General features: G+C 30.8%; 2 protein-coding genes across 2 annotated transcripts in view; one reads left to right on the plus strand and one right to left on the minus strand.

Annotated features, from left to right (window-relative positions):
- Window positions 1–20,761, minus strand: part of LOC143050148 (dedicator of cytokinesis protein 4-like) — a 108,633-nt gene extending 87,872 nt beyond the window's left edge. Inside the window, exons 1-6 of the mRNA XM_076223800.1 lie at window positions 20,566–20,761; window positions 18,868–18,963; window positions 6,525–6,565; window positions 2,583–2,638; window positions 1,771–1,873; window positions 151–296 (exon numbers count right to left, since the gene is read on the minus strand). Coding sequence (XP_076079915.1) covers window positions 151–296; window positions 1,771–1,873; window positions 2,583–2,638; window positions 6,525–6,565; window positions 18,868–18,963; window positions 20,566–20,611 — 488 coding nt within the window. The 5' untranslated portion in view covers window positions 20,612–20,761. The remainder of the gene's footprint in view (window positions 1–150; window positions 297–1,770; window positions 1,874–2,582; window positions 2,639–6,524; window positions 6,566–18,867; window positions 18,964–20,565) is intronic.
- A 40-nt stretch (window positions 20,762–20,801) lies between these two features.
- The window catches only part of LOC143050164 (zinc finger protein 277-like), a 63,324-nt gene continuing 61,185 nt past the window's right edge, over window positions 20,802–22,940 (plus strand). The window contains exon 1 of the mRNA XM_076223801.1: window positions 20,802–20,937. Coding sequence (XP_076079916.1) covers window positions 20,844–20,937 — 94 coding nt within the window. The 5' untranslated portion in view covers window positions 20,802–20,843. The remainder of the gene's footprint in view (window positions 20,938–22,940) is intronic.

Genomic DNA, 22,940 nt, shown 5'->3' on the forward strand with positions numbered 1-22,940 from the left:
CTTCTCAAACTTAACCATTTTCCTAATTTACTCTATCTTTCTCTATGAAACCAATAACAATCGTCCAAGTCTATTGTAACTTTTCACTTTACGTTGACTATTTTTGAAGAGTATTGTACCAGTATATCTCTCTCTCTCTCTTTAACTTACCCATTCCCCCAATCTACAATATCAGCTATTTCTTCTTTCAGTTCTACCATACTATCCTCAGTTAACATATTACTCATTAGTTTTCCTCGTAAAAGAATTAATTCATTCATTGTATGGTAAATTTGAGTCAGAACCATAGTTTGTCCCTGAAAAACAAAATTAAATGATGTAAAATGTAAAGTCTCATGGAATCAAACTGCAGGGCTCCACAGAATTCTTTCTTAATTTAAGAACTCAGGTGAGCAAGCTTATAGTACATAGTACCTAATGACAATGCTAAAGACTATTTGTAACAAGTAACTAATGGTATATTCATTGTTAGGCCAAAGTCCATTTATTTTTCAAAATTGTATTCTCTTTCTTCTGGCTGTGATGTAGACCTTTAGAAGCATTAGAAATCAGAAGTGATCTCTCTCTCATATTTTAGTTTATTTTTAGTATAAAGACCTTCAAATGTAACCTGGAAATCAATGTGATCTTTCTCTTATGTATTTATGTCCAAGAATTATAATTAAGCAGGTAGTTTTAATCCCATGTAAATTTCTATGTTCATTACCTTGAAAACTTTTTTTTTTTTGCTTGAATTTTAGGATTTTTTTCTTTAAACTATGACCTAGACTTATGGAGCGTATATCTCAAAAATAAAGAGATTTTCCTTCCATTATATATATCCATATACAATGTATGAATATTTTATTGCAATCTAATGTAAGGATCTAGAAATGTAATCTCAAAACTCCTTTCAGATATAAATTTTGGTCTATCTATAGTACATGAAGTTATGACCTTGACAGTAGACAAAGTGACTCAATATAATTAGGGATCTTCCTCCTTTTATAAATATATGACCATATCAATTTTTAAAGAGGAAAATGTATAAAAGAAAATCAATTTAATAATTTTTTGCACCAGATTTAAAGCAGTTCTAATTTTAGTGACAAATAACATAAATATAATGATGTGGTCAAACTTCATCAGATACACTGTATGCTAGAAGCTTTCCAAACCACATACATGAAATGCTTGCAAGCATAAAAACCGACCGGATCTAAATACATGCAGTAGCCTGAAGGTGTCTTAGGTCAAGTAATCTATGCCTCAAATCTAGGGAGTTGCAATATTAGTTTGAAGTACAATTACATAACTTATCAAAACTGAATATATGCCCTCAAAATGTGTTGTTTTTGTCATGCAAACACTTATGAATTGTCTTCTGGAAAGAAAATATCATTAGAAACTAACATATCATCAGCAACAGTACTGAATGAATAGTAGCACGTAAATTTATGATACAAAATTTGGTGCCCAGTCAGATTCTGGAAAAGTCTTTATACAGTGCACTAAATATTTAACCAAAAGTTTTGAAGACACCATACTGCTTTAGTTACTCATGAAAAATGTTAGATTAATCATTATTTGTTGGATACCAATTTTCTTGGGTTTCATGGGTACAGGTGAACCACAAATTTAAATGTTTAATGAATTACAATTTTTTATAGACATTGTAAGCAGAGATTGGCAAAACCATGAAATAAAATATCCATGAATTTGCAAGATTTCCTAAATCCAAGAAAATAGATAGCCGCAAAAACAAATGAATTCCTAGTATACTAAACAAACCTGTCTAAGAAATGAATTTTTCCATGCCACCCACCACTCTCTGAGGGTAAAGGTCAACTCCATCGCCATTGAATCTTCCTTGGATTTCACTGTCTCATATTGTCTGTAATAAAAAATCAGCTGTCATTTTTCCTCTCAATGAATGTGAACATATTTCAAAAATTTCATATCCACTCTTGGTAAGACTTACAAAATTTCCAATTAGGTCATCAAGCATTCAAATAAAGGTAACAATGATCCAATTCCTTTTGAATGCAGACAACTAGTAAAATTTCAGTGTTCTATTTACACAATGTCAGAAATGACATTTATTTATTTGCAGCTATGTAGAATCTCTTTTCAAATCTAATCGTGTTGGGTTTCTGTCTCTGTCTCATTGAACAATAACCCTAATCTCCCATGAGTCATACCTACTGAATAGCTTAACTCATCATATGAAAAGATGTAAATCCTTTTATAAAAATTCAAGATGCTATTTTTACATGGTCAAAGATCTGAATCAGAATGATACTTGAAGTTGCCTTATTAATAAATCAATCATAATTTTGTGAAAGAAAACTATTAAAATGTATTTAAAACTAACCTCAAATATAACATGTGAGAGCGTACTTTAAAACATAGTATAATATGTGTTTTTTTTATGTACTATGGGTACACTCAATTTGAAGTATTGTTTGACGCATTATTTTTTGGATCATCAAAGCTTTATAAAATCATAGTATCCATCTTACAATGAATACAATCTCCTAAGGAATCAAGTGGGTTTTTTTTATTTTCTTTGTAGATGTGTTTATTACATATATAAAGCTTACCCTGGATTTTCTACATCACAGTCTTTGGTATGTATATACATCTTTGGAAATATTCCCTGAAAATAAATATAAAGTAACATTCTACAACTGCATCAAGTGAGTTTTGATATCTTTACACTCAGACATCAAGACAGATTACTTTTCCAATTTTAAAACACAAAGTCAGCCAAACTTTGTTGTCTTTTCTATAGTCAGGTTGTTGTCTCTTTGACACATTCCCCATTTCCATTCTCAATTTTATTACTAATAGAGAGATATTTTGTCACCTGTGTTTGTTTACTAAGATTTGGATAATCCACTTTTAACAAACCCATTTTTGTGAATACTTTTTTGTTGTTGTGTTAAATGTGTTTTTTTTTGTTGTTTTTTTTACTTTGTTGATGCGTTCATAGAAGAGAAGATAGTCACTGTAATTTACCCTTCTGTTATTGCACCATCTGCAAGAGTCATGAAAATAAATCCTAATGCATATTAGTTTGTCAACAGTACAGAGAAACTTTGATTTCTTTACTGTGATTGTGTTATGTTACTAACCAAAAGATAGGGTCTAAATGTGATCTGATTAGTTTTATAGTTTTAATTTGTTTGTCCCATCATATTTTGGATAATTTTAAATTGCTAGCTTTGATAAATCATAAGGATTAAATTTAAAAGCCTTCAAAAATGAACCTTATATAGAAACCCCTGGTTACAAAATATGAAGCAATGCAAAATGCCTGATTCATGCTAATAACAATTAAAGTTTAAGCAAAAACAATTATTGGTAATAGTTACAATAAATAAACCAGCAATTTAATCATCAGTTTCCATCCCAAATTTTAATTGCGTATAACATTTAATTATTGAGAAAAATCACATTTTTAATTTAAATTAAAGCATCCTGTTTTTGAAGGTTAGATCCTGATTGTAGTTTTGGTCATTTATGTTTGGGTTATTTCACAATGACAGAACATATAGCAGCCTTGAAAAGTTTAGGAACATGTTACAGCTTCAAAATAATGAAAGTTAAGGTTATTTCACAAGGACAGAACATGTAGTAGCCATAGTATAGTTTCGGAACATGTTAATGCTTCAAAATAATGAAAGCTTAGGGTTATTTCACAATCACAGAACATGCAGCAGCCTTGAATAGTTTAGGAACATGTTACAGTGTAATGCTTCAAAATAATGAAAGTTTAGGTTATTTCACAAGGACAGACCATGAAGCACCCTTGTATAGTTTAGGAACATGTTACAGCTTCAAAATAATGAAATTTAAGGTTATTTCACAAGGACAGAACATGTAGTAGCCTTAATATAGTTTCGTAACATGTTAACGCTTCAAAATAATGAAAGCTTAGGGTTAATTCACAATGACAAAATGTGTAACAGCCGTAGCATAATTTAGGAACATGCTTATGCTCCGAAATAATGAAAGTTTATCAGCAAACTAATTTTGTTTATGTGTAACATGTTTGTTTTTCTATCATTTTTTTTTTATATAAATAAGGCTGTTAGTTTTCTCGTCTGAATTGTTTTACATTGTCATTTCGGGGCCTTTTATAGCTGACTATGCGGTATGTGCTTTGCTCATTGTTGAAGGTTGTACAGTGACCTATAGTTGTTAATTTCTGTGTCATTTTTGGTCTCTTGTGGACAGTTGTCTCATTGGCAATCATACCACATCTTCTTTTTTATAAATCTGAGTATTTCATCATACTGCAAGTAGGATATATAGTTAATATTAAAATTTGGATGAGGAAATCTTAAATTATAGAGTGCAGATAGAAAATGGAATGGACAGAAGATGGACTAATGGAAAGGATGGTCAAGGTTTATACTAAATGCCTTCTTTGCATCCAGCGGAGGGCATAAGAATTGAATAGGTTTTATATAATTGAATGCCTAAGGTTGGCTGTGAAAGACGCATAAATAGACCTTCTTTTTAAAAAGAATCTTTTATTCTATAAAAATTTGTAGAATTGTACTGCTATTGACTTATTGTCTTTTCTTACTCTCATTTGCTGACAGCTTCCCATATGCAGTGACCCTAACCAAGACACCTTTCATTAAAAATTTGGCAATTGACATCATATTTAAGTGTAAGGAAAAATGCTATATTTACCAGAAATCCTTTCATTTGACTTTAACCAGGACAGATTTTCGAACAAAGTTAAGAGTGAAGTACATTTCTTATTTTTTACAAGTTTTATGTTGTCCTGCATGTAATCCTTATATTATCTTTTCTTATATATACAATCAATTTATAGAACTAACATTGAAACAGTGTCTTATGTACAAAGGGATTTAAAACTTCATCATGTACATGTAAATGGATAAAGCTGTACAAATCAGTCTACCCTAAAGGAATTTAAAAATCATTGACTTTAGTCCCCTAATAAATCACATTTATTAACATTTCAATTATTAATTTGCCCTATAAACATTAAAAAGTAACTTTTTTACCTATGAGATGGACAGGTAGATAAATCTCAAATTCATAAAAAGTCATATTTAATATATAGGATTATAAATAAGAACAAATATTCATTCATAAAATTATCAATGATTTTAAAATCATCTTTCTTGGGAAGTATATTATATTAGAACAAAATGACTTGTAGATATATTAAATTGTGACCATGACATTCAAATCATATGACAGAAATGAATATTCTCAGTAATTAATTTTTGTTTTCGACCACCTGTCTGTATATACACCTTACGGCTAGACAATTGATGTATGTAAATCCAACAGGCTTGTCTATGACTTCATTCATGCCTGAGATACATCTATTTTCAAGTCACATGTAAATTAAAATATTTTCAAGTCACATGAAAATTAAGATTTTCTAAAGTAAAATGTAAATTAAAATAAAAATATTCTTTAGATTTAAATTTGGGATTAACCTTAATTTAACCCATTTACTAATTACGAAATAATTCCTTCATGTCATGCTGTATGCTCATTTTAACATGGGTAGGCATTATACTTGTCGATATTTTACACTGAGCATTAGCGAGGTGTAAAATGTGGTCAACTATAATGCCTACCCATGTTAAAATGAGCACAGAGCATGACATGAAGGAATTATTTAGATTCTAATAGGACAAATACAGTATTTTTATAGGTCTAAGCGTACAAAAATACCGTAAAAATGATTGGCTTTTCCTGTTTCCTCCCCGAGGAGTCTGTGCATTACATTTCATATATGATAAGTTTAAAAACTACGAGCAGGGTAAATATATGTTGTTTTATAAAAATATACAATAAAAGTTTATGTTAGCTGCTTAAATGTATATATTTTAAAGGATAACGATGGAAATAACATTAATATTTGTGCGCATGTGTCAAACATATTTTGTGCTCATTTAAAACGGCTTTGTTTACAAAGTGAAATAAGGGTGTCATATTAGAATTGCTGTTGCCTAACACTAAGTGATGCTAGTCCCTAGAAGAGTTCCAAATGATGACCTCCTTTATCCTACTGATCAGTTCCTGAAGAATTCAAGATTCCTAATTTTCAGTTCCTACCCATCAATGATGCCTGATCCCCACATATTTTATGTTAAAGGCGACAGGTTTATATGTATGAACAATAAACTACTGTCAAATGACTAACCCATCATGACATAGTTACAATATATATATTGTCTTCATCAGTTTTGACCTTGTATTAAAGCAAGATATTGGGCATATAGATTTGTTTTCATACATAACTATTTTGTTTATTACCATCAAACCTTCCAAAGCCATCAGTTTCAACTAAGATAGAGAGCAACATACCCAGATCTAAAAGAACGTTTATAACTGTAGCAGAAAAAGATTGATTTTTTTCTAAAGTCAGATAATGACAGAATTTCATGGCTTTAATAGATGGCCCTAAAAATATATAGTTTATTTCCCAGATTATCCTTTCATCGCATTTGACCAAATATAAGGTTATTTATTCCTGTACTTACCACCTGGTTTCTGTTTGAAAGTAAATGTCCTCTAAACCATCCTAAAAAATATAAAAAAGAAGAAATGTAGTGGAATCATTTGGTTTAATTTTTAAACTGTACTGAGAAAAGTTTATGAGGACGGATAAATTGATTTGTTCAGTGGCCAATATTTCATGCATGTTCAGGGAATGTTAAAATAAATAAAAGAACAGAGTTCCAATGTCCCCCACATTACATCTAATTTATCTATCCAAGGAACAAGTGTAATAACTAAAAAAAACACATTTTTTTTCTTCTTTAAAACTTTTTATTAATATATAACTTACTATATGAAGGCTTCAGAGTAAATGCAATGTGATTTCCACTATAATTAATATTTCTCTTGAAATATAACTGATAGGCACTGATTTTCTAACTCACCAAAGACATTGTTAATATAAACCTATGATATCATTTTCATAAAAATCTGGCAAGAATTAAACATTGAGAGTGATAATGATGCAACTTTCCATATCATTAATGTTTCCAAGTAATGCCTTTTAAAAATAAATGATCAGCATTAAATTTCAAACTTGTACAGGACATTGCTACTATACACCTATGATATAAGTTTTATAACAATCTGGCAATAATTGTTCACCTGACAGTGATCTGAGAGGGTAAATAATTGCTGACAGAAGGATGTCAGCTGTTTTTATGTCCAACGCAACCTATTTCGCAGGCGACAAAAACAATCCATACAATAGGTAATTTCTGAAAAGTTGGGATATAAAGGCAGGAAATTTCAACTGCAATAAGAAAATGATAGTATTTTGGATAAGGGACAGCAGTGCACATATGAATCCCTCAGAAAGTTGTTGCAAGGGTACTTTAAAGTGAAGTAAAAATGGTATTTGCCCAGCATTGGGCATCCCATTTAATGTCCCCAGTCTGACTGCATATTTATACATCTTAAACAGGCCAATGATGACCCACTGCAGCAATCTTTAAATGACTTGATTAAAATTCTCAAGGATATACAGATCAGAGTACACTCTCTGGTATAACTTTAAGCAAGCAGGACATAAGTATAGAAGATAATTGATGTAATTATCCCTAAAAGACTTGAGGAAGAACACAAAATTAACAGAAACTTGATTTTTCAAAGTCCATACCTTAATTAGTGTAGTAGTTCTTGTCATTTAAGGATAGTTACATCCACATATATACTGATAGAAACTTTAGACATCTAAAATACTTCCACAAATAAGCGGATATATTTCCTAGAAGACTGTGGAAGCTATATGAAAATTGATAAAACCCCATAATTCTATTAATGTGTCCTCTTGTGTCAAAGAAGATTGCAGAGGTATGTTTGTTTTAGTTCAGTTACTGATTTTAAATCTGAAATTTATGTTAATGTAAACACACTGGTGAAATTTTAGTACTGAAATTCTTCTTCTAAAGTTTTTGTTCCAGGACATTTTATGATAATAGATTATCAAACAGGGAAGGAAACTTATTATCTAAAATCTCTATCTAGTTATATCTGTGATCTAGTTCTGTAGAAAGGACATAGCTAGCTATAGAGAAATAGCAGGGCAGGGATATACTGTGGCTTCATTTATTATTGTGGGGACAGACTTTTGTGGATTTCATAGGTACAGGTGAACCACAAATTTAAATGTTCAATGAATGACAAATTTTTTATAGGTTCGTGTGCAGACTTTTGTGAAACCATGAAATCAAATATCCATAAAAATTAGTTTTCCTTGATCCGTGAAAAAAGGATTCCTACAAAATAAAGAATCTCTAGTAGCCGGTTACAGATACAGCAGGCAACAAATTCTTTCTTATGATGTATTTTTTTTATTTGAACAGACAGTATCATTTTCAAATGGTTTATAAACTGGTATTCAAATTATGTTCCAAATGATGTAAATATTTTCCACAATAAAAAACTTTGATTTGAAATAAATGTGGGCAGCAAAATCTACAATATTCTTTATAAATTAAAATGTCCATGAATTTTGATGAAACAAACAGGTTTTGTGGTTAAAACATTTGCCAACTTATTTTACCAACACTAATTATGTATTCAAACTGTCAAAGATACAAGTTAACTGACTAATAATGATGACTGAACCACAAATCACACAATACTAACATTAATTTACAAAATACTAAATTACAGCTGCAGTGTATCTTTTCTGGTAAAAAGTATCTGTGAATATCAAGTTCCTATTTTCAGACTCATATCTACATTAAAATTCATTAGAGAATATTTGGTACAATTTTACAATTATCAGTGTCTAATACTCACTGAAATTAATAAATTATGATACTACTAAAAATAAATATTATAAGACAGCTACTTCAATAGTAACTTATTCCACATTGATCCAGGTAAAATGTGAAAGGGACCACCCTTGAGCACTAAAAAGAAATACTAGTTAAACCCTGCTTCATAATAAAGTGCTTGTTCCAAATCAAGCAACCTCATCCATGTTTTTTCATCAGTGGTATTTGTTAATAGTATATTGGTTTTCTTTTTCTTTTTAAATTTTTGTGTTGGTTGCAGATCTTTAAGTCTTTGTCAAATTTATTCATCAAAATTGATTTAGAGTTTCACATTTGAATAGAAATTGTGTTTTCCTTGGACAATATCTTAACATCCAGATTTTGTAGTTTTTGTATGTGTGTTATTTATTATTTGACATACCAGTATTAATTAATATGAATAAAGAGAGATGTGGGATAACCTCTGACTAGACAACAACCCAATGACATAAAAATTAGACATGTTGAGGTCAAAATATATAGTAATCAACACAAGACAATTGAGTTAATAAACAATATGACTTTTAGAGCTTTCAATTCTCCCCTAATCTGGAACAGTAGTATTACAGCACAACACAAGATTCAACTATAACAAGAGTGCAAACGCTGAAATGTCTCACCTTCTTTTCTAACCATTGATATTATGTTGATAGTCCTAAATATAAGGCTTAAATTAAAATATTGTTTGTTTGCAGTTTACCGACCGACCCTTGAAAAACCTCCCGACTGTGAAAATTTTATTGCTTTAAATTTGTAGAATTTTTTTTTAATACTTCTATTGACACGATCCGGAACTTTGGGTCCTTTCCGGAAATGATTTAAAGTCTGGGTCAATTACGCATTTCAAGTTCGGTTTTTCTTAGCTTCCCGTCAAGCGTTCATGTGAACATTTAATGATAAAGCACATGGAAATTGTTTACAGGTATCCATGAAGTCACGGAGGAGTACTTTACGCTGTCGTCTCGTGTCAATTTTAAGACAAATAACAAACAAAAAAGTTTATTAGTAAACTGTTTATACAGATTCAGGCATATGTAATGATGTGTGATGATATCATTGACGATGATGCAGCGGATATTCATAACTGACACGATAACCATTCTGTCTCAAACAAATCGGGTACAGAATCTGTGGAGCCTGACTTTATGGAACCAATTTCAGTGGTTAAATAATTCGACAGCAGCTTGAAGTATGGCATATTTTCTACAAATCGTTGTGAAGATGATAAAGATGAAACCACTCCTTCGTGACTTAAATCTTCATGGATATCTGTAAACACGCCTGTACGGAGGAAGGGCTCATTTGAAATGTTAATGGATATAGATCATGCCAAATCAATAAGAAGCAACCCTAACTACACAAAGATGTAGAGAAAATGAATGGTTAGCTTGAAAAATAAATATAATCTCTCTATTATTAAATCTATCTTCGATTGCAATGAGTATGCTCCTTTAGGATAAGGGGGGGGGGGGGCTGCCCCACTCATTGTTATTATTCTCTTTCTTACAATATTAAATATACCCAAACTGTGTCATGTGTGTGGCCTGTGTGAATTCAATTAAAACATGTCCTTAGGAGCTATGCTGCCAATTTTTTTTTATGCATTAAAAACATTTCAGTACAGACCATTTTATACTTTTAATGGGGTGCTATGGATTTCACCCCAAACCTTAGATTTCTTTGGTTTTCATTAAAGCCTGGCAAAAATATAACCTTATCACACATAATTAAATATTGTTAGAAATATGAAAACAGTCGAATGTCTTAATACTTTTTTTTCAAGTGCCTTTTTTTCAATTGAGGAAGATTCAATGGTTATTTTTTTTTTTTATTAAAAATACACTCTTTAATACATTGTCTTATAAATCTTTAATATCTACATTGTTCTGATGAAAATACTCTACTCATGAAAACATTCTGGTCAAGAAGCATACATGTCTGAATATATTTCTTTAAAACAGTTCTAGTCATAATGACATTCCTTGTTTATAAGTGTTCCAGTATTTAATAATTAGGTCTTTCCACCTTTCGTGTGGAAAGACCTATTGATTTTGTTCTGATTATTTTTTTTTTCTTCCGCCTAATTTTTTTCTTGCGGTGTAAAAATGTTTCAAAAGATGTCGCTTAGTTTTTTTGTATATGAGATTATACAGTCTATACGCTTTTGAAACTCACCCTGTTTAACCGAACACTTTTCTTAGTAAGAGTTATCTCCCCAAACACTGTTTTTCTTGTTATCAGATCTCCTCCGCAACCGTAAAAGAAAGCGACAAATTTATTTTTCCAATTTGCTCGTTATATCCTCAGGATGTTACGTTTTATTTTGACCGAAGCTTTACGAAGACCCCATATGAGAGTAATTTCCCCTTTTGTATTGAAATAAGTGAAATAAATTTGTAACTGGAAAACCATAAGTGATAGAGGCCTAGGGTCTTTTGATTTGAGGCCCTTGCTCAAAAAGTATGAAAATGAGGTCAAGGTCAAAGGTCAAGGTCATGTTCAAATTTTTGATTTTGGCTTGTTATCTCTTATTTTCAGAAATCATACAAGATATCGACAAAATATTTTCACACAATTGTTAGTTACGACATGTCGTAACACATAAATTTTAGTCGAAAGGGTACGTAGACATTTGACGCGAGTTTTCCCCCTTTTTATATCTAATATCATACGTATGGTAATATAACTCATTAACAATATAAAGTAGAGGACTAGAGTCTTTTGATTTGAGGTCCTTGGTTTATGACCTTGAAATTGAGCTCAAGGTCATATGCTAATTAAACGTTCTAGATTTTGACCTTTGCTTTTACCTCATATGTACACATGATAAAGCCATGGGACTTTTTGCATTAAGTTGTAAGCAATGTGACCTTAAAAAACACAACCGGAAGTGACCTTTTGTAAACCGGAAGTAGCTATTTTTTGTACTAAATCAATGTAAAAGTATATAGAACCATATATTTTTGGAATCAGTGTCAAGTAAACTATCAAACAATACCGGAAGTAAACTTTTTAAACCGGAAGTAAAAGATTATCTCCCTTTAATATATATTTTTTTTATAGAAACCATATATTTTTTTAATAAGCTTTCAAAAAGCTGTCATTTGGAGCTAAAGGAGGCTCGAGGGTATAAAAATTTCAGAAAAAATTAAACATTTGTTTTTCACTACAAATTTTATTTATTACCTTTTGTAGTTGTTACTTTATCATATGGTACAAAAATCATTCAAAACAATCAATTCGTGTTGGCCCCAGATAACATTTAAAATATAAAAAAAGGTCTTAACTGGTGGAAAGACCATCAATGGTTCTCTGAACAATTGGTTTTTAATTATACCATATTTTATGTCATAAATTGGATAATGACACTATGTTAAAGTTTCAGTTTTGGTTAAAAAGTTTTTTATCTGAAAATACCTGTTCATTTGATGTTGGTTTTCAGCATGTCCAGTGTTTGTTGTTTTCAAATGTTTTTTTTTCTTCACAAGAAACTTGGTTTAGTGTAACTGCTTGTTTAAACTGTATTTTGGCTGATAAAATAAAATATTTTTCCTACCTACCGACCCTTCAGTCTGAAGGTACAGTCGGAAAACTGCAAACAAACATATTTTTAAGGTTGGCCTAAAGTATCACATAAACTTAACATGATTCAACTAAATGAATTTAGGGTAAGATGAACCAGACGAAAAATACATGTACACCTAACAATCATACGAAATACCAAATATAGTTGACCTATTGCTTATAGTTTCTAAGAAACAGACTAAACCAAGACAAGAGTGCACACGCTAAAATGTCTCGCCTTTTCTACTAATCATTGATATTATGTTGATAGTCCTAAAAATCAAGCTTTACTACAACTATCACATAAACTTAACATGATCCAAGAAAATGAGATCAAGGTCATATAAACCAAACAAGAAATACATGTACACCTTACAATCATTCATTACACTAACTATATTGACCTATTGCTAAAAAAATATACTTTCTATGAAACAGATTTAACCAAGAAATCTAAACATTGACCAATGAACCATGAAAATGGGGTCAAGGTCAGATGAACCATGAAAATGAGGTCAAGGTCAGATGAACCATGCTAGGCAGACATGTACAGCTTACAATTCTTACATTCAACAAATAGTTGACCTATTGCTTATAGTTGTCACAGAGATATGTCTCGACTTTTTGTAATTTTGATTATGCAAATGTTGAAATCAAAATAGCAATACTTTAACATCTTACACAAGTTGTGCAAATATTCAAAGTCAATGAACCATGACTGAGTTACATGGCTAAACAATCTCCATGTAAATGAGATGTGCCAATGCTAATACAACTGCATACCAAATACCATTGACTTACAAGTCGTTCCCAAACCTAAATACAAACATTAACTTGTTCACTATGTTAAAGTTTCAAAGTCAATGAACCATGAAGAGGGGGGAAGGGCTATACAATCTCCATGGAACTGATACTTGCAAATGCAAATTTGAATTTGCATACCAAATATCATTGACTTACCATTAGAAGTTCATCTTAAACTGATTTAATCACAAAGTAATACATGTACATTGTAAACTAAGATAAGTTTCAAAGTCATTAGACTGTGACTGAGGTGCGAGGCCAAATATTTTCCATGGAAATGAGATGTGCCTATGCTTATACACCTGAATACTAATTAGCATTGGCCTACCACTAATGGTTCCCCTTCAAATGACCTAATCACAAACTAATACATGATAACTTAGAAAAAAATTCAGTCAATAGACCATGACTAAGGGGGCGGAGCCAAATTATCTCCATGGAAATGAGGTATGCCAATACTTATACATGTACAACTGCATACCAAATATCGTTGACCTACCACTTGTGGTTCCCAATAAACTGACCTAATCACAAACTAATACATGTAAAATAAGAAAAAGTTTTCGAAGTCAATAGACCATGACTGAGGGGGCAGGGCCAAATAATCAGCATGGAAATGAGATGTGCCAATGCTTATACAACTGCATACCAAATATGATTGACCTACCACTTGTGGTTCACCATAAACTAGAACTAATCACAAACTAATACATTGTTGACCCCATCGCTGCCGACGTCGGAAACAGCATACCTACCGGTATGTCTCGCTTTTTGACTCTGTCAAGGCGAGACAAAAAACCAGACCTAAACACAAAATTTTAACACTGGGCAATGAACCATAAAAATGAGGTTATTTTAAAGTGTGCACCACATTTTTTATAATATTTAGAATAGAAAGAAAAAATATTACAGTCATTTCTTATAATTGAGTTCTAAATTCCATTTTAAACCGGGGTAAACCATGAAAAAAGTTGATGATGTCACGGTCACATGACAAAATTATGTCTATGAGCTGATAAACAAAAGAACGACAGCCAATCAGAAGATGCGTTACATCCAAAATTAAATTATTTTAATTTAATTTATTTTTCTAAGTAATACATGTATTGTCAAATTGAACTGGACCCAAAATTTCAGCTGTAGAGTCAGACACTCCTAAAACCTTGAAATTTATACAATAATATATCTGGTTTATATATATGAGTGGTGTAGCATTTTAGTAATTTATAAAAAAATATATACTAAACAACACATGCTACAAAGAAATATAAATTGTTTCATTCATAAAAAGATTAAAATCAATTATAAGTACAGCAACAGGATATTACAAGATTTGGCTTCCTATATCAGCAAGGTCATAATGAACATCTTTAACCAGAAAAAAATGTTTATCAATTTAGGAAGTTATCTGTTAAACAAAGATAAAGCTACCTGGTGTTTTACAGAACAGCTGTGAAGTTGTTAACCCAATTATATTCCTAAAATATAAGCTCACATAAATATACAGTACAATGCTAAAATATTGATACAAAATAAATCAGACATGTTTCTTTTGTTTGTATTGTACAAACAACTGGTAAAAATCGTGTTTCAAATTCTCATTCCCTTCCAGGGGTAGGTTTAAAGGGGACAAGCCCCTCTTCCCCCATTATGGCTCTTCATATGTATAAGGTTGGTGGTTTCTCCAGGCACTCCGGCTTCCTCCCCCCTTAAAAAATGACATTTATGAATATTAACATATAGATTTTATGGCCATGCCCGTCAAAAGAAGGAAAGGTTTAACTTTTCTACGAAAATTGCATTTTTCCCCACATTTTGTGAATGGGAAAATCCAAATTATGAAGAGCATGCAAGTACCACAATAAATATTTACATGACAGTAGTTGTTCATATTGGAAGATAATTTAGTAGGTTCAAAGACATGCAGAAGGGGATTTTCTAAGAAGCCAAAACTACATTTAAGGTACTATCTAGAGTGGATCATGAATTGGAAACTACCTGCTTTTACATTTTATTACCTTATCCTAAAAATAAACATAACTGGAAATAAAAATATTAAATTTCAGTCAAACATTAGGCCAAATTAAGCCCTTATCTCTCCTTTATTCCCCAAATATAGATCTAACCATGGCCAATATCTGAAAATTTGAAAATTGTTCCTTTTTTAAAAACACATCATGATTGCTAATTTTAAAATTCTTCATCCTTGATAGAACTTTCATAAGGACAGGAAGATCTAATTTGATAGACCACTTAAGTGTCACATTATAACAGATAAAACAGTTTAAGGAAACAATGCATTTTTTATGATTTTTAATTAAACATGTTAACGAGAGATACAGTAACATCATGTACATAAACTTTGAAAGTTTTGTCTTCCGCAAAAACTGTTTCTACTAAAATAACATGTTTTACAATGTTTTATAGCCATATTTATCGACTTTTCACACTTTTTAAAGACAATTATGTACAAATCATGTTCTAAAAATGTACTTAACTATATCTGAACAAGGTCAATGAACAACTTCCTCTTTCAATAGTATAAAGTACTTTAGATATTAGGACAATTTTTGATGGTTTGTTTCTTCTTCCTTAATTCAACACTTCAAATATGTGAAAATTAAGATACTCATTTTCATAATATTATTAATTACATTCCTGATAACATAGACAGTCAAGTGGAAATCACTTTAAAAAAATCTTGTATGAAACCTATTGCCTTTTATAAACATGACAATTCATTCAACTTTACATTTCCCTAAAATATTATTTGCATACAATGTACCATAATGGCAAAAATAACAGCTATATATCTGTTTCAAATATATGTATGGGTTCGAAAAAAAACAAGAATGGGAACCCCCTATTTTCAATCTATTTACTGAAAGTAAGTTGTTCTAATCAAACTAAAAATCTTTTAAAAAACACTACTAACTCAAATGGTTTCCCCTAAAAAATGTGACTTTTTTTAAAATAGTTATTTGGATGGAGAGTTGTCTCATTGGCGCTCACACCACATCTTCCTATATCTATGAAAACCCATTGGTTTAAAAAATTAGAAGATGTGCTATGATTGCCAATGAGACTACTCTTCATAGGAGTTAACAACTACAAGTCACTGTATGGAGTACATTCTTCAACAATGAGCAAAACCAATACAGAAAATAAGCTATAAAAGGCCCTGAAATGACAAATGTAAAACAATCAAAAATAAAACTTAACTGCCTAATTCATATAAAAAGAAATAAACGGGGGAAAAAATATGATAGCTCAATTTAGCAAGCATGAATCTTCATCATATAACATAAAATAAAGGCTCAGCAGTTTATTTCTTAGTAATCAGAAAAGATGCAAGGCACGCACTAAGTTTCTAAAAGCTTTTTAAACTGCAGTAAAAATATTTTATCACTAGGAAGATATTTAATTATTTACCAAAGTGATAATCTGAAGGTCAAACTTCCATCATAGTATATGTAGGTATCTATAGATATTTTTTTACTTCCTGATCTCATTTAATTTACGTTGTTGACTTTTTAAATACCTATATTCAAAAATGTGTTGTAAAAAGCAATAAATAATGTTCAAACCAGGTCAACAGAATAACTTCATATAAATTTGACAGTTTAAAGAAATAGATTTGGCCACCATATGAAACAATAACACTACCAATATATGTATGAAAACATAAGATATGGGACCCGATTAGGCAGCAACCATTTGATTTTCTGGGGGGGGCTATGGTTTTTTTTGGAAAAAAAAGTTTGTTTCCAGTTTTCGGAGAAAAAAATAATTTGTTTTTGATTCTGAGAAAAAAAAATTGTTTGTTTCCCCCTCAGCTGCCACTATATGTAATGCTAAAATTGAAAGAAAAAAAATGTTTTCCACTTGTCGCGAAAAAAATAGATTGTTTTTCGCCGCAGGCGAAAAAAAAAATTTGTCCAGAAAAAAAAACCATAGCCCCCCCCAGAAAATCAAATGGTTGCTGCCTTAAGTTTTATAATTTACATACAAGTCCCAACCCAATTGCTTCAGGTAAGTATAACCGACACAATTTAAAATATTATGAGATGTAGACAACATTTAGGCAAAAAAAAAGTATGTGTGTTTACTGTACCCCTACCTACCCTAATTTTTATCCCCTACCCTAAAGTTTTTTTGGCCATTTTTGATTAAGGACTACTAAAGTCACAATGTTGCTCCCATAGACTCAATGTAAAAAAAAAAATCCCTACCCTGGTTTTTTTTACAGCATGTGACAGTATAACACATACTTTTTTGTTTGGCCTTATCATATCATATAAATGTTTTGAAACTTTTCAAATGGAATTTCCTATATATATAACAGTATTAACAGGTTTCAATTTACAAGTTTCCTGATAATGAAAGGACATCTTTTGTCTACAATCTTAATCTTTAATTCTTTTTCTATAAAAGCTATTATTCCAACAGGACTGAACTACTCTATCACCATTAAATCTTGTTTTTCGGTTTTCTAAAGTTAACTTACACAAATCATATAAAAGAAAAATTTAAATTCTATCTCTTTTGTATACATGTTAGAAACCAATGTTAATTCTATTAATAGTATGTATTGATATGATAGGGTAATTTCTTGACTTCCTGGTTAGGGTTTTTTTTAACGAAACTGGCATAAATATTGTGTCATCCTTATGATGGAATGCAAAAGATATATATTGTCATATAATAAAAAAGACTAATATGATATTGTATTTTCTCCTACAAACTTCTACCACAGAATAACAAGATACCACAAAGCAAAATTCTCTCCTCATTTACAGGTCATGGCTGAATTTATTTTGAATATTTTAAATTTATAGATAGATGTTTTACTACAAATATCCCAAATTATTAACAATCAATGTAATTGATTTCAAGTTCAGAGGTAGTTTACCACACATGTACACCAAATTCAGTTGACCATTAGCTTATAACAACAAAGAGAAACAGACCTAACCATGAAATCTTAACATTCACCAGTGAACCAAGAAAATTAGGTCAAGGTCGGTGAACTCTTTCAGATGTACATGACTTCTGTTTACTCATTCCATACACCAAGTATAGTTGATCCATTGCTGCTGATATATGACATGTATGAGTACATTCCTAATTAGTCACAACAATTCCAATAAGTCATGGAACATGCATGACAAAGTATATATCATTGAAATCTGAAAAAATGGTAGCCTGAGCCAATAAAACCATTCAGTACACTATACCATTGAATCGGCACTGATTCAGAAATTTGTCAAATTATTTTGATGTAGTGTACAGGTGTGTTGAAAGGAGGAATAAATAGGGGACAATCTTCTCCCATTCAAGGGTACATGTATGATATGAAGACTTTCCATGCCAATCTAAAAAAGCTGATAAGGTGTAAAATTGCACCTAGAATACACCACAAAATAAAATATAATTTGTCATGTTTGTACTGTGTTAACCATATAAACCATGTAAACCAATTGATAACATATTTAAACTATAATTACATGTATACTAAATTCAAATTGATTTAGTGTTTTATACATGTATGTTATATGAAGCATGTAATGAGTTTGTAAGTTTGAATTTCAGTCCAGATTTTAGGTATCTGAATAAAATATGTAAAGAATCAAGCAGAATTCTGTAAGTAATTAACTTCAAAGCTTTGTGATACCTGTGTTTCCAGATCCATACTCCTCAATAATATGAACAACATCACCTACTGATAAAGATAAAAATTCTGGTCTGATGGGATCGTAGTTTACCACAGCTGAAACGGAAAAATTTTGTATATATTAGAAGGCTTGCAGCATGGAAACTTTAAAAATAGTTAGCTGTCTAAGATGTCTTCAACAGGGATCGATGCTCTATGCATTTTCAGGATATTTACTTTCATAGAAAATCTAACAAAAATATTGAAGCCTTCAGAGAGTTGTCTCATTGGAAATCATACCACATCTTTTAATTTTTATATTTTTATACAAAAAATTAGACTGCAAAGATTTCTTTCGCTATAAATGATACAAAAAAGATAAATTTTATCTATCTTTAATCAATTAAAATTCAGATCTCTCATTCTGCTCTGTTTTTTTTAGGACAAACTGGTCCAATCAAAATAACAAAGCAGAGTGGGCTTTATTTGAAAATAAATGAATTCCTTTGACCAATCACAAAATTTATTACAAACAATGACAAGGCAGTATGTTTGTCATCTCTATCACTTCACACAAAAAATGCTTAAATAAAAAGGTCATGTAAACATGGTAAAAATGGAAGTTTTACGATAGATTATTTCTTAGTCTGTTTTTAAACTACTTATATATATTTTTAATTTATTTATTGTAATAAACGTAGATGACAGGTTTGTTAATTGTGGTTCACTAAGTTGAACACTTCTGATGTAACTTTATCAAGTAACTCCTAAGGATCTTTTCTGCCTAAATTACTTTAAAGAAAATGTGTTTTAGTTAAATGATGTCGTAATTTCCCCTTATTCTGAAAAAGCATGTACATTTACATGAATTGATACATGTGTATATTTATACACATAATAAAGTCTATACTGTTCACCTTTCATTTTTTTATAGTAACCATAAAAACAGTAAGAAAGCTCTATAAATTACAATGTTAACAGTACAGTGCCACATGTGGAGCAGGACTTACATGTATACATCATGTACATTTTGTACCCTTCCAGAGCACTGGATATCATGTACCCCATGTTTTTGTTTGAGTTTGTGTTGCTTAGTCTTTAATAAAAATGTATGTGTTTTGAGTTTGTGTTGCTTAGTCTTTAATATGTGTTTTGAGTATTGTTGTCCGTCTGTCTGTTTGTATTATCCTTTTTTTTAAGTTATACATCCAGTGGCAAGTATTAGAGGAAGAGCAATATTAATTATCAATACACTAGGTAGGTTCTGCAAGATGTGTTGACCAAGATGCGGGATAAAGGGCTGGAAACTTCGACTGTTACTGGAAAATTGAGAAATGTTTGAGCCTCAGGCTACAACAGGAACCCTGAAAGATTTAGGAGGCATAGAACTAGAAGGCGTTCACACCTTCCCTTTGATTGGCAAATTTATAAAGTTTTAAACATTAAATCATGAAAATATAGTTGAATCTCAGTTTCACTTGCCAGTATCATCTTCAGTTTTATGGATTTACGCCCCCATGAGAATAGCAAACAGATTCACCCTTTTATAGCAATGTTTTCTTCCAGACTGCAGATAGTCCAGGGAAGAATGTATATACATATTTCTATACCCCAGTCAACCATAGAGGTTTAATTTTGCAGTGTATACATCATGTACATGTACACATGGTACCACTGTTGTTCAATGTCTTGTAGTAATTTTGAATATATCTTTCTTACCAACTCCATATTTATGACAAGATTTATTCCATGTATTTAATTCCATCGTAATTTTAACACAACAGTACTGTTTACTTCCGCATTTTGTAAATCCCTCTCATTTGCAATGTCACTGATTCATCAGTTCATTATCAGTCCATTCTCATTTCACCAACTTTATTTTCGGTACTACACACGATTGCTAATTTGAAATGGTTTTAATTATTTATATATCGTGAATCTGCCGAATAATTGTTCACAACAAAGCCGTGTCAGCCAGACAATAACCTGTTAGAAAAATGATGCATACAAATTTTCCAAATTTATTTATAAATTATTCACTGCGGAACTTCAAGATGTCAGCGCCCACTGCAGCTGATTCGACGGTTGCAGGTTTCAACATTTTAACATGTCAAACGATTATATCAAACTTTCAGATTACGTTTATTTGCTAGATGTATTATGTTTGCATTGATTCTGTTATTTTTCATGTCTATCTTTTTTTTTCACTTTCTGAAATGGGCCTAAAAAAATATTGGTTGTGTCTTAACCCTCTTGATGCCAGATTTAAAAAAATCAACGTTTCGACGTTGTCAATAGGCAATAACAATTTGACGTCGCCAGTGCCGAATTCTTTTGACGTCGTCTTTTTGGCGTTATTTTTTTCATATTGATTTATAAAGTAGTTTTTTCTACACGAATGGCATTCACAAGGGCGGTGACCAGGAGAACATTTTGATAATTCTATATTGACTGATTAAAATCTTTTTATACAAATTTGCATCTTGATGGACCAAGGAGATTCACAAATGTAAAGTAAACTGATATTTTTTTTCAAAATGCTGTTGAATTCGTGCAATTATAAAAATATCTTTTTTAATTGAGAGAGAATTTTTTAAAGTATTATGCGCCGCCTACATTTTTTTGCTACATATTTTCATATCATAACAGTTTTTAAAAGGATATTTTAGGGTATTTATGGGCGGATTTTTACCAAACCTTATGTTGAAAGACACGGAATTGCCGGAAATACATTTGTTTATATGGTCATAATTTTATCTTTGATTGTTTTTATTTTCTACTGATGTGGACATCTATTATAATATTTTTAAAACCAATTTTGGTAAAATATATGGCAAATTTCAGGATAAAAAAATAGTGTTTATATCTCCAGTAAAAGATAGTTGTTCAATGATAAATATAACCTGATAAACAAATAGATATGTGATAACAAATAAATCTTTTGGTTGATTGACATCCCATAAGAAATAACTTTGTAAAATTTATTCAAAAAATGCAATATATAGCACAAAGTTGTTCGTGACAATATTCTTCTCGCCACTGTATGAAAGGGGTTCGTACATCATTTCTTCTAAAAGGGTAATAAAGCGTCAGTTATTATCGTTTTTTTTTATCCATGTCCAAGAACTTTTATTTTTCTGTAAGTAACATTTTGATATAACACGGGACTATTTACTTTATGAAGTTTTATACATTTTGTAGACTATTTACTTTATGAAGTTTTATACATTTTGTAGATGTGATTACGTATTGAATGTTTGTTTTAATTTATTGTGTCTTTTGATGTTGGCCTATATAAAAAAAATAACATGAAGGTCACGAAATTCCTTTTGTGTAAATTTCTGAAGAACCACATACATTTCAAAAACCTAGCAAATACAAAACAGTATAAAAGGAAGTATTGCCCGTAACTATTATCTAAAATAATTTTAGTATTCATACTCCTTGTACTCCTCACGTGAAAAACAACTTATATTATTTCTTAATTGTATATGTTACATCATTATCCGAATCAAAAGATAAAAATAGGTCCAGATTTTTAAGGCCTAAAAACCGCTGCTGGTTTTGTGTAACAAAATTGTGCCATTAGAGGGTGTCTCCTCTTATATATCTTTTCGTGTTCTCTTCTAAGTCTTCTAACGAATGCCAAAAAAATGGGTGTTCATTTTGGATTTTTTAGTGTGAATCATCGCACAGATAAATAGAGAATTATTTTATCGACAAGATCCTTTTAAGTTAAATTACAAAAATGAATGCCAAACACTCGGAGAACATATTGTTCCATCAGTTTATTCTCTATAATTTGGTTATGAATATTTCATGACCAGGTCTTTGGTTTCCCGTTTAGTGAAATTCAAATCCCTAGCTTCTATTAAATCCGGAAAAGTCCTACTTCAAATAAAAAAGACTGGTGCTTTTAAAATTTCAAGCTAGTTACAGATGGTGCATGCATGCATGCATGGCTAAAAAATACCAAAATAATGTCATGAACCTGTATGTTTAAATAAGGATCTGTAAAGGGTCTATATGGAATTCAATTAAGCTGATGCTAATATAGATGAATAGTCCCTGAGCAATACAGTCTCCTAGAAATC

This window comes from Mytilus galloprovincialis, chromosome 1 (genome assembly GCF_965363235.1).
Source record: "Mytilus galloprovincialis chromosome 1, xbMytGall1.hap1.1, whole genome shotgun sequence".
In the NCBI taxonomy this organism is placed as follows: Eukaryota; Metazoa; Mollusca; class Bivalvia; order Mytilida; family Mytilidae; genus Mytilus; species Mytilus galloprovincialis.